Raw genomic sequence first — 12,690 nt, forward strand, 5'->3', positions numbered from 1 at the left:
AAATATATATTACATTTAGCAAATTTGTTTAAATATGTAAACTAGATTAAACACTAGAGAAAAACAACATGCTGAGAAGGTTTTACCTAAACCCTATTCTAAGAGAAATCATTGCACCTGCAGCCTATGTGGCTGTACTTTATCACTTGCCAACCTGTCTCCTCTTCATAGGCCACAACCACAAGCCCAGGGAGGGGCACCCACCAACTGACATTCACTGAGCCACCTGTGACTTCTGAGGTCTGTCTGAAAAACATGAACTGAGCCAAATATCTTCTCTCTCTCTGGGGACTTTGAGACAAGGGTCTGGAAGGAATTTACCAGTTAAAGGTGACAGCAGCATCTATACCTCAGTTCAGGGGCAACATTAGTGGGGGCTTCAGAAGCAGTGCAAGTTGGGGTGGCTGAGTCACATTAATGGGGGAACACAAGGGCGGGGCCAGCTACCCACCTAGCCTGTAAAGCTACCTCAAATCTCATCCATGCACCAGCTTCAGTCTGTATGGGTCCTATCCTATTATGGTTCCATTTCTTGGAGTACCTTGAACGAATAGCTAACCTCTCTTAGCCTCCATTTCTTCAACAGTAAAATGTAGATAATAATAGAATCTATTTTGTTGGGCTAGTGTGGCGATTAAATGAGGAAAAAAATTAGAACTGAGTTTGGCACATACATAGCAAGCACTCAATAAATGTCAACTCTACTCATAATTATTACTTCCATGATATATTTTATACCACATTGCAATAAATTCAAATGTGTTGGAACTTTAGCTTTGCTTTGTTTGCAGTGCTGGGGATAGAACCCAGGCCCTTGAGCATGCTGGGCAAGTACGCTACCACTGAGCTGTGCACTCAGCCCAGGATTAATTCAGTAGAGCTTCAGTAAAAGAAACAGGTATTAATTGTTTTCCTTTCGAACTTCATTTCCTTAGAACTTCATCTGTGTTGGGGAAGGATGGAATTTCCGAAAATTAACTGCTGTCTTAGTCTGTTTGGGCTGCTATAACAAATAAGCATAGATGGGGTGGTCTAAACAAAAGAAAGTCATTTCTCACAATTCTGGAGGCAGGGAAGTCCAATACCAAGGTACCAGCTTGTCAGTTTCTGGTGAAGGCTTCTTCTCAGTTGTAAACTACCAACTTCCTGCTGTACCTCACATAGACAAGAGGAGGGAAGGAGAGGTAATGAGAGGAAACCTTGTTGCTATGAAAGGTTTCTCATCCTCAAATATCATCTTCAAATATCACGTTGTAAACAAGTTCTCAATATATGACTTTGGGGGGTATAAATATAAAATCCATAACAACCATCTAGCATAGGAAACTCATTTTGAAACTTCCATACAATAAGACGGTGATTTGCTATAATGGCCCAAATTGAAGGAAGGGTCATTATTGAGTACGACATATTAAATTCAGGAACTAGTGACTTTTAGTTTCAGACAAAGACACAGGATGATAGAGCTGGCTCATGACAACTTCAAGTTCAAAGAACTTGGGGGACTTGAAGTTCAAGAGCCTCAGGAAAGGGTGATGTGCACACATGGGAAAAGGGGAGTGAGACAGGATGCAGAAGGAAGCCAAGAACTGGCCAAGGAATTTCTGTTATTTCAACCACCCATAAAAAATTATTTCTGTTGCACAAATAAGTGATTTTTCTTTTTTCATTTTATGTTTCAATCTCTTTTTTTCCCCCAAAGTTTCCAATTTAGTTTATAGGGAAATATTCCCCTTACCTCTGAGACTTGTATCTGAATGAACAATGGAAATCAGAGAGAAGAAGGCCAGCCCCTTACTCACATAGATGTCCCGCTTGTTTGTTTGGCTGAACTGAGCATGAAAACTCATTGTACAGACATCTTTATTAGAAATATTTATTGCATAAAACAAATACTCTCTCTATAATACCGTAAAACTCAGAGGAAACCAACACATGCCTGATGAAAGAAATAGGAAATCTATTGCCCCCGTGCTCTGCTGTTTAGAATCATTTACTCACCCATGAAATCCACACAGAATCTTCCAATCTCTGTGAAGACCCAAGAAGGTTCAACTGCACCATTAAAGTAAGTGTTAACTCAGCCCACCAATCTCATGATCACCAGTTTCACAAGCAATTAAGCCGTTCACAAAACCTGGGCTTCCATGAGAACCATGCATCCTCCCATGCTCACTTGCGTAAGCAGGAGGATATTTCAGAAGTGACTGGCTGTGACTTCTGAGGCTCCGCCATCAGAAATATTGTGGTTCTCATATTACCCTCTCAGATCTCTCGTTCTCTCTGGATGAGTCAAGCCACTGTGCATGTGGATCCTAGGGCAGGTGGAAAGACCCACATGCCGAGGAACTGAACATCCCGCCAACAGCCAGCACATCTGAGGATCCACCTTGGAAGCAGATCCTCCAGCTCTAGTCAAGCCTTCAAAGGACTGTGGCTCAATCAGCACCCCAACTGACACCTTCCTAGAGCCCAAGCCAGAGCCCACCAGCTGAGCCACTCCGGAAGTCCTGACCCACAAACACGGCATGAGAAAATAAGTCACTAAGTCTTGGTTAAGCAATCCATAGCTATTAACAATGTCTATTAACACACTGGATATTTCACTTTCATTCTTTAATTCACTCATCAGAAAATTTATGGAGAACTCATTTGGCCAGGGGGTCGACATTCAGGAATAAATACAGTGTGCTGCCTTCTAGAAGCTCACAGTCTGGGAAGCTGGGGGTGGGGTTGGAGGTGGCATAAATGCCTACAACAGATAACTCCATAAACACCATCAATGCCTGTAACAGATGTCACTTATACCCTTGCTTCGGTATCACATTTTCAGTTTTCGCCTGTGATCCGGGACATCAAGTTTGGCGGTGACTCCAGTGGTTGAAGAGAATGCTCATCAGTTTCTGCCGCATGATTGTTTTGGATTTTAATAAGAGTGATCAATACCATCAGCTCCCCCTTTAAATGCTAATGAATGCTTTAACGCAGCAGATGCAGACATACAGTACACTGCAGATTAAAATTAGGCTCGAAATTAAATTGCTTACACATAGCAAAGGAGCCAGTTTGGACATCTTGATAATCAGCCACAACCAGCTGACAAATCTTGAATTGTCCCTAGACCAACACACAAAGCCTCTCCCAGTCTCAGCCAGATCAGGCATCATCAGGCAGCTAATGAGGGGGCCTGGGGCCTCTGGGCAGGAGAAAGGAAAACTGCCAGGTCAGACTTTAAGAAGAGCTTCGCCTGCGTTTGGAAGCAATCGCAGCAGGACCATAGAGGGCACAAGGATTAGGAACAACCTAGATTCATTAAAAAGACAGATCTTGGGCCTCTGGCAAGAAAAGCCATATAGTGAGATTTTGTAAATGTCCAAAAGAACTATCTCAGTGTATAAACAGTTCTTGAACATACTTACCATTTTTATTATTTTCTATTTCTGTGACAAGTGTCTATCAAGAGCCCACATTTATACTGCTATGTGTAGTGTAGAAATTAAAAATGGAAATCTAACCTGGTTCACTATGACTCAAAGACCAGCTTCTTGGAAAAAAATAGACTGGCTTTTTTCCTTAGGAGCCTTTGCACACCCAGAACCTGCTCTTAGCAACATACTCTGAAACCGAATCACTGTGTGAGACTCACACTCAGCGGCCAACTCCCATTGGTAAAGCTCACAAGAGACTGACGTATAAAATCAGAATGATAACTCTTATTTTTTATGTCTTAAATTACTGATTTATTTGACCAATTCCGGATGGATAGGCATTTCTTTTTCTTTAATAGATAATGCTACATTGAAATCCCATGAGAATGGCAATTATTTTAACACTTGGTCTGATTCTTGATAAATTGGACACGACTATTGAAAGTCACTTAATGAGTATGTTTGGAACAAAAATTTAGAGAATTTGATAGTTTGTAAGCCTGATTAATCCATCAATCAATTAATCCATTGACTTAACAAATAGATGAGTACTGACTATGTTTTAGAGAGATACTGATGACCAACGCAGGCACAATCCCTGCCTTCATGGAGCTAATGGTCTAGCAAGGCATGCAAATACAGAAAAGCAAGTCTGGGGACAATTATAATACAGAGGGATAAATATGGTCAAGTGGCCTTAAGGTTCTATGTGAATACAAGGGGTAGGGATGACTCAGGCCTGGGGATCATGAAAGTTTTCCTGGAGGTAGAATGACTTAGCTAGACCACACAGCAGACTTAACTAGACCAAAAATTTGAGGGGAGAACAAAGCTCTAAAATCAAGAGAGAATAAAGCGTGGAATTCGATGTGGCTACAGTGTAATGTTTGACTGCTTCACCTTGGTGACAAGGCAAACGGTGGCACAGAAGAGGTCTGCAGGAGCTGGGTCACATGACCATCTCCACACAGGTTTGCATTTCTCAGATTGAGTGCATTCTCATGTCACTTTGGAAATCTCGCTGGTCCTGCTTACAGACCCACCATGTGTGATTGGCAGGTTGTGCCCTGCATGAAAGCGTGGTATAGTTGAAAGCTGAGTGAGAGGTGGCTAGGTCACGGGGAAGGAGTTTCTTTGGTAGAGTGGAGCAACTGGAACATGGTTACTGATATTAAATCTTTAGTTTTGAACAAACTGTGAGGTTACAGGGTCTTTTCATTCTTTGACTCTGCGGGTTCGGTCATGCATTATTTGGCCTGCTGATTAAGCAAAGAGAAAGGACAGGAGAGTGAGAAGTCACTGGCATCCGATACATCAAGAGCTTCTCAGTTTTTTAAAAAATTGTTTTTAGTTGTAGATGGACACAATATCTTTGTTTTATTTATTTATTTATTTTATGTGGTGCTGAGGATTGAACCCATTTCCTCACATATGCGAGGCAAGCGCTCTACCACTGAGCTACAACCTCAGCCCCCAAACCTTTAATTTTGACCATGGATTTGGTGCTTTTTTTTTTTTTTTTTTTTTTTTTTTTTTATCTCAACAACCTCATAATCCAATTCCAGTAATAGCAAACAAGAGAGCAAGGAGCTGGGGCCAGGGGTGACGTTCTCATTGCCTAAGGACACCCTGGCTTCACTGCTTCTCAAATCTAATAATGGCAAGAGATTTTTATAAGCCTCCTAAGTACACTCTCTAGATTTTAAATTTCAATCATACTGCATCCAGAGCAAGCTGGCACATCCACATTGTGGTCTTTTACTGAGCAGTTTCAGAGAGCCAGAGTTCCAAAAGCATAGCATACCTGTGCCAACTTGTTGTGGTGAAAGGATACATTATAGAGAAAGGCCTTGGGAAGTGTATAAAATATTCTGGCACGTCTGCATTGGAGAAGGTGCAGTGAAGTCAGAATACTTCCATGTATATCCAGGTTTTTGACCATGCCATTTTGAACTATTGGCCATTCTGCCCTCACTGTTTTGACCCCAGGACATCTGCATTTGTGGATAAAATATTTTGATCAAAAGCATAAAAGTCCAAAACAGAGGGGAGTAAAGAGAGGGGAGGGGCCATTGGGGTAGGCATGATAGTAGAATGAATCAGACATTATTTCCTTATGTGCATATGTTGATTACATGACCTGTGTAATTATACATCATGTACACCCAGAAGAATGAGAAGTTATACTCTATTTATTCCTGATGTGTCAAAATGCATTCTATAGACATGTATAACCAATTAGAACAAACAAAAAATATATTTAAAAAATACAAAAGTCTTGCCGGCAAGGAGGCGCACACCTGTAATCCCAGCAGTTTGGGAGACCTGAGATTGGAGGACTGTGAGTTCAAAGCCAGCCTCAGCTAAAGTAAGGCTCTGAGCAACTCAGTGAGACCCTGTCTCTAAATAAAATACAAAATAGGGCTGGGATGTGGTTCAGTGGTCAAGTGCCCCCGAGTTCAATCCCCAGTTCCAAAAAAAAAAAAAAAAAAAAAAAAATTAAAAGTATTGAGGAATTTTTTTGTCAAGAACTTTATAGCGTGAATATCATTATGTGAATTAAATTTTCTCCTTAATTACCTAACAAAATGACATTTCCCATATTTGTATTGTTTTTTATTTTACTTATTTTTCCTCATGGGATCAGTCCCTTTCAATTTAAGTTTTTGTTGTTGTTGTTGTTGTTGTTTCTAGCAGTACTTGGGATTGAACCCAGGGTCTTCAGCATAATAGTAAAATGCTCTAACACTGAACTACATCCATAGTCCTTTGTTTTATTTTGAGACAGGGTCTCACCAAGTTGCCCAGGCTGGCCTTGAATTTGTGATTCCCCTCTTTCAGCTTCCTGAGTAGCAAGGATTACAGGCATGTGCTGCCATGCTCAGCTTCAATTTAAATTTTACAATGAAGATTTTATACATTAATTTTTTTTTTATAAAGAGAGAGAGAATTTTTTTTTAATATTTATTTTTTAGTTATCGGCGGACACAACATCTTTGTTTGTATGTGGTGCTGAGGATGGAACCCGGGTCGCACGCATGCCAGGCGAGCGCGCTACCACTTGAGCCACATCCCCAGCCCAATTATTTTTGTTTCATACTGAATTGGACCAATAACTTTGAGTTTTCTTTTATAGCCAGTTTCTTAAGCAATTTTCCCAGGTTGTGTTTTACTGTTCCGAAAGTTATTGTCAATTATTTTAAACACTGAAGTTTAGATTTTTGAGCTATATTCATTATAAATTGGTTGAAAACAATTGATAGTTTATATTTCTTTTTTTTTTTTTTTCTCTTTTTCTCCTGGTGCTGGGAACTGAATCCAGGATCTTGTGCATGTTAGGCGAGCACTTTATCACCAAGGTATAGCCCTAGCCCCTGAATTTATTTCTAAAGAAGTTCTTGATTTACCAAAAAATAAAAGAAAAAAAAATAATTCCAGTTTACAGTTTGGGGGGATTATTCAATTATTATTATATACGTTATTATACTGCTAATCCAGTGATTTTGTGCAAAGAGAAAAACATTTTGCTTTCTCTGGGCTTTGCCTAAAAGAAGGACTAACTCTATGGTAGCAAATGACATTAGATTTAGCAGTTCTAGATTAACTCTGAAGCCTATTTAGGGACCACCAAATCTCCACATTCGGAGGTGTTTTGTTGAAGATGTCAAGGTATAATCTCTTGAATTTTTTCCTACTGTAAGTGTTTCTCCTAAAATTTGTCTTTCTGTTCTCTCTCTTTTCTCTCTGGGTGGTGGGAGGCAGGTTTTAATCTCAATCTGTTGCAACTAATACAGTTACTAATTGCTGGCAACTACTTTATTTTATTTTGCAGTATTAGGGATTGAACCCAGGCCCTTGCTCATGATAAGTACATGCTCGCCTACTGAGCTATGTCCCCAGCCCCTATTTCTAATTTATTTTATTTTTTTTTGGTAATTGATTTTTTGTGGTGGTGTGTGGGGTGGGGGGATCTGCTAATTCCTGCTCTGTGCTTGACTTACATTCATCTTTCAACCTGGCAAGCCACTTTTGGTGAATAAGCATCATTAGAATCAAAAGCAAAGACAGAAAGAACATCCAACTCTTATTATTTCTTCACAATCAAGGAGCAGACTGCAGATGTTCGTGTTTTGATTTTGACTGGGAGCACTGATGCTGACAAGAATTTTTCCATGAGATATTACAAAGTGGTCAGTTCTATGGGCTGTTTGACTAACTTCTTTGTGGTCACCCTCTGTACTAAAATGGCTGAGACCATGGAGTCGTTTTAAGACTAGATTGGATTCCCTAAATTCTGGGTCCAGAAAGCAAGATGGGGCAAAGGGCACGAAGCATGCCATCATTTGAACAGACCCTTTTAAACCAGAGTCATCAGTAATTTCCCAGAATGCACATGTTGTTTAGTAATAAAAGCCATACTCTGTGCTTCTTTCAGAGTGACTGAGCCAAGACTGTGTTCAGCTACTTATCCAAGAATTCTAATTGAAGAAAATATTTTATTGCTTTTTTGGAAACAGCATGATGTTAAGATGCCATACTTTGTGTTAATCGGCTTTTCTTTAAATTTAACATGAACAAAGGAGGAAAGTAATTGAAAACAGACTGTGGTTGATATAAATAAGCTTTGTGAGAAAGGATCCCAGTGGATAAGGCTTAGAAATTTTGGAAGAAGTTGGTTGTCTGCGACAAAAATGAGTGCTGGGCGACAGATCTCACCCTCCCCTGGCTTTGCCTTTAACTGCAGAAGGCAAAGGAGGAGGCTTATATAAAGGCAAGTTGTTGAATCAATATTTAGGTTGTGACTGCTTCCCCTGTAAATGAAGGTCATTTCCTATAATCTTGACTTTTAAAAAAGTATTTATTTTTCAGTCTTAGGTGGACACAATATTTTGTTTTTTTATGTGGTACCGAGGATGGAAGTGCCTCATGCATGCTAGGAGAGCACATTCTACCACTGAGCCATAAATAACCCCAGCTGTAATCTTGACCTTGATGCTGCTCAAACCCAGTTTTCCCCAGCAGGCCCCAAGTACTGTATTAAAACAGGCCAGATCCTCTGAGGACATGCGCATGCATGCACTTTGATGATGGGTTTCTATTAAAAGAGAACACACCCCCACAGAATTACCCATGTGTTAATCTAGATTTCAACAGAGCATTAAGAATCCTGGGCAGGGCAAAGGACACTTGAATGCTGAACAGAATCTCAAATACTGAAAGGAACATTTATTTGATATAGGTTTGTTGCCACCCGACTTTTTGATTTGTAAAATATGAAGAATTTCATATTTAAGTTGAATTCCTGACCTGAACTGCAAGCAGTTTCCTCTCTACCCCCAGCTGCTTAGAACTGTCTTGCTGCAGGACTGGTATTTACTGTCTTGTTCTAATAAGGATGCAAGTAATTTTAAATTTCTCTGGTTTTTAACTTGTGATGTTATTATTCTGCGCTGTTTTTTTTTTTTTTTTTTTTTTTTTTAAGATTTTAGATTTCTGACATGGCAAGAGGACTATATGGACTGCTATTTTCACCTCCTTGCTATTTCTTTGGCAAAATGTGGAAAACTACTCAAAAGGACCCCTGAGAACTTAAGGAAAAAAAAAAAATCACAAACCTCCTCAGCAATTTAGGTCTTTGGTTTCTGAGGAACCGTGGTGACTGATATGTATCAAGACCAACATTAAGTTCAATAGCTTTTTTTATTACCTAAAATGGACAAATCAGACCAGTTCAATTGTGACCATGATAGAAACACAAATATTTTACTCAAATAAATACTAACTAGCAGGGCTGAGACAAGGGTGAGATGAGTGAGACACGAGCCTTGGGCAACTAAAATAAAAAATTCAAGATGAACAAAAAATCGAAAATTTAAATAAATAAAGGATCAGTAATGGTGTCTTGCTGAGCCATACAGGAGCTTTTAACAGAAGGAAAAATTCAATATTACTGTTCCTGTCTTTATCTAGAATTCTGATTTTTTGTTGACCTCACCTCCTTTCCCAGGTCTCAGTCCTGCTAACCAGAATGTCAGTGCTTAGGGTAAAGAGATGGCAGAGCCCCTTCTCCAACAAGAGTTTCAAGTCTAGTTACCACTACTAGGCAACCGACATCCATAATTTTGGCCCTGGTTTGGCAGTAGTTTCATTTAGAAGGTATTTCCCAATCCAAAACGTGGAAGAGTTGTTGTGAGTTTGGTAACTGAGTCTGAAGACATCCTGTTATGAAAATCCTTTGCAAGAAACATCTGTTCAGAAAACTCGGGCCTAGGTCAATTCATCAAAAGTTCCTCCGCCCACGGTAGTTTCCTCTGGCCCTTTCTTTGTTAGTCTTGGCAGGGGAGGCCCTGTGGGGCTTCTTCCGGTATTCCACCTTAGTCCATCCTCCTTCGCTCACTTTGCTTTCCTCTTCACTGGCTTTGGAGTCAGACTCAGGGTGCAAGGGCATCCCGGGGATGGTTCTGGGTACGCGGAGTTCACTTGGTTTTCTCTTGAAGTCAGGTGACTGGTGAAGACTAAGTGCTGACTGGGACAACCTGTAGAACTTTCCAGAATATCTTTCTCTTGAAGGAGTGGAATGCTGACTTTTCCCACTGTATCTTCCTCTAGGAGAAGAATTGAGGGATAAACTACCTCGGTCATATTTGTTCCTGTTTCTGTCTGAGTAGCGGCCCCTCTCTGTAGAGCTGTCAGTGTTGAGACTGGAGAAGCCACTGTCCCTGGAGTTGAGATGCAGAGAGGAGAAGTTTTTGGTCAGCCCATACTGAGTTGGGGAGGAGCTTCTGGACTGGTTGATAGGAGTAATCTGTTGATACTTAATGGGCCCCTGGGTCCGCCTCACAGCTGCAGCGTAGGAATCCTGGTTGTCAAAGTATGGGAAGAAGGATGACCCCAGAATAGGGTTGCTCTGGGAACACGGCAGAGAAGTGTTGGATGCAATCTGCCGCATCCTCAGCGTGTCTAACCAGTGGCAGTCAGCACCTGCAGGAGAAATGGAAATGAACATCCTTTAAGGCATGCTGAAGCTGCATGCCTAACTCACAAGACTGTCTCAGGGGAACGCAAGGCGGTTTGGAACACGCTAAGCTTTACCATTCATAGGAATTCTAGACTAGGTAAAAGGGCATTTCCTATATTAGTACAAGAACATTTTTTTCCCCTCCAATAAGGACATTGGCACTGAGTATATGTCATGTGCTTGGCATTGTTCAATTCTTCTGCTGATTTCTCAGGTAAATACTAATAATCTTATTCTATAAACGAGGAAGCTTGAAAGGTCAGGTAACTTGCCCAAGTTCACTCATTCAATTACCCCAGGTCCTTCTGCATGTAAATCCCACCTTCCTCCTATGTAGTTGTGTTTTCACTTGTAGATACTGCTGTTTGTGCTTGGGTGTCAGGGGCATGTTTTATAAACCAAAGGCTTTTTGCCAACCTGGTGCTTTGAAACCCTCAAAGACCCAAAGGCAGATAAAAGCAGTAAAGTTCCAAAGGTGCAAACAGTCAGGTGTTTGGAAGGAAGACAGACCGCTGCCAGTAGGTCAGCAAGGAGGAGAGCTTTCAGTAATAAGAAATGAAGCTGTGTGTCAGGTAGGAAGAAGCGAGGGTAAAGGAAGAAGCCTAATTCACAAGGAGCACTTGTAAGCTGAATTTCAGTGGCCACGCAAGTTCCTCTCACTGGGATCTCCTTGTCTTCCCAGGGCCTGAACTGTGCTGTCCACAGGCCAGAGTTCTGGGTGGTGCTCCCTGCCACATTTCCTCCCCTTCTCTGGCTCTGCATATGCTGATGGAACTTTCTGGAGGGGAGCAGCACGTGCTCACTTCTCTTTGCCTCCCTTTCTGCCTGGGCACAGATGATCAGCATCCTGGGGGTGAGGGACTTGAGCTGACACCAGTGGCCTGTGCATAGGAATCTTCAGTCAACCTCGATGCCTTCTTTTGTTGTGACTCACCACAACAAAACATATATCTTTAAGTGTACAGTTCAGAAATGATGAGTATATTTACATTGTTGTCCACCAGATCTCTTGATGGTTTCTTCTTGCAACATGGAAATTCTGTGCCCACGAAACACCACTTTCTCCTTCCCCTCCTCTTCCTACCCCTTGGCATCTGCCTTGACTTTGTTTCTATGTTTTTTGTTTTTTTTTTCCTGAACCAGGGATTGAACCAGGGAAGTTTAACCACTGAGTCATATCTCCAGCCTTTTAAAAATATTTTATTAAGGGTCTCACTGAGTTGCTTATGGCCTCTCTGAATTGTTGAGGCTGGCTTTGAACTTGTGATCCTCCTGCCTCAGCCTCCCAAGCTGCTGGGATTACAGGCATGTGTCACCACGTTGGCTTGTTTCTATGGTTTTGATTATTCTAGAAACTTCATACACACAGAATCACATAGTGTCACAATGCCATCTTTCCCTCACCTTGACTTCTCTGAAAGTTTAGCTTCCTATAGAGCCCTGATTTTGTTTGGTCTCCAGCCCCAGTAGCCACCTTCTGGCTTGGGTTAGTCTAAGCCAGACATGCTGATGGTAGGAATGGATGAGCCAAAGCAGAATTGGTGAGGGGTAGTCTGCTGGAATCTTCTAGGAAAGCTTTCATCATTCCTTAATGTGAGAACAGGAGCAGGGACCTCACCCCTCATTTCCTCTGGGCACTGTCATATCTTTACATGACTATAAACACAAGAGGGTCTAGACTGAGGGTAAAGCCAAAAGGGTGAGTATGATAGAGTGGAAGGAAGGAAAGGGGGTTCCCTGACCTCAACATCACTGAACTGGTTCATCTTCCTGCCTGTGCCCCCTCTGGACTTCTTAAGGAAGACAAAACATTTTACTGTAATTTGAATCAGTGGCTGAGGGACTTCAGGATACCTCTGAATTACCTGGAGGGCTTCTTAAAATGTAGATTGCTGGTTCTACCCCCCAAATTTCTAATTCAGTAGATTTGAGGCTGGGCCCTAGAGTCTGCATTTCTAACAAGTTCATGGGGGTGATCTGGATGCCGTTAGTTTTCAGATCACCCTTTGACCATCCTCGAAGGAGGTCAGTGGAAACTGGGTTTCCTGCTACTTGCAGCTGAAAGAGATCTTGGCTGATTGTTAGGAGGCTGAGGCAGGAGGGTTTCGAGTTCAAAGGCAGCCTCAGCAACGGTGAGGCACTAAGCAACTCAATGAGATTCTGTCTCTAAATGAAATACAAATAGTGCTGGGGATGTGGCTCAGTGGTTGAGTGTCCCTGAGTTCAATCCCCAGTATACCCTCT

The 12,690-nt window shown here is 41.4% G+C and overlaps 1 protein-coding gene across 2 annotated transcripts in view; it reads right to left on the bottom strand.

Moving 5' to 3' along the window:
• Window positions 1–9,109: 9,109 nt before the first annotated feature.
• Window positions 9,110–12,690, bottom strand: part of Map3k20 (mitogen-activated protein kinase kinase kinase 20) — a 172,359-nt gene continuing 168,778 nt past the window's right edge. For both annotated transcript variants that reach the window (XM_076866785.2, XM_076866784.2), the window contains exon 20: window positions 9,110–10,409. In XM_076866785.2, the coding sequence (XP_076722900.1) occupies window positions 9,709–10,409 (701 nt within the window). In that variant the 3' untranslated portion in view covers window positions 9,110–9,708. The remainder of the gene's footprint in view (window positions 10,410–12,690) is intronic.

Source organism: Callospermophilus lateralis, chromosome 9 (assembly GCF_048772815.1).
Source record: "Callospermophilus lateralis isolate mCalLat2 chromosome 9, mCalLat2.hap1, whole genome shotgun sequence".
Classification (NCBI taxonomy): domain Eukaryota; kingdom Metazoa; phylum Chordata; class Mammalia; order Rodentia; family Sciuridae; genus Callospermophilus; species Callospermophilus lateralis.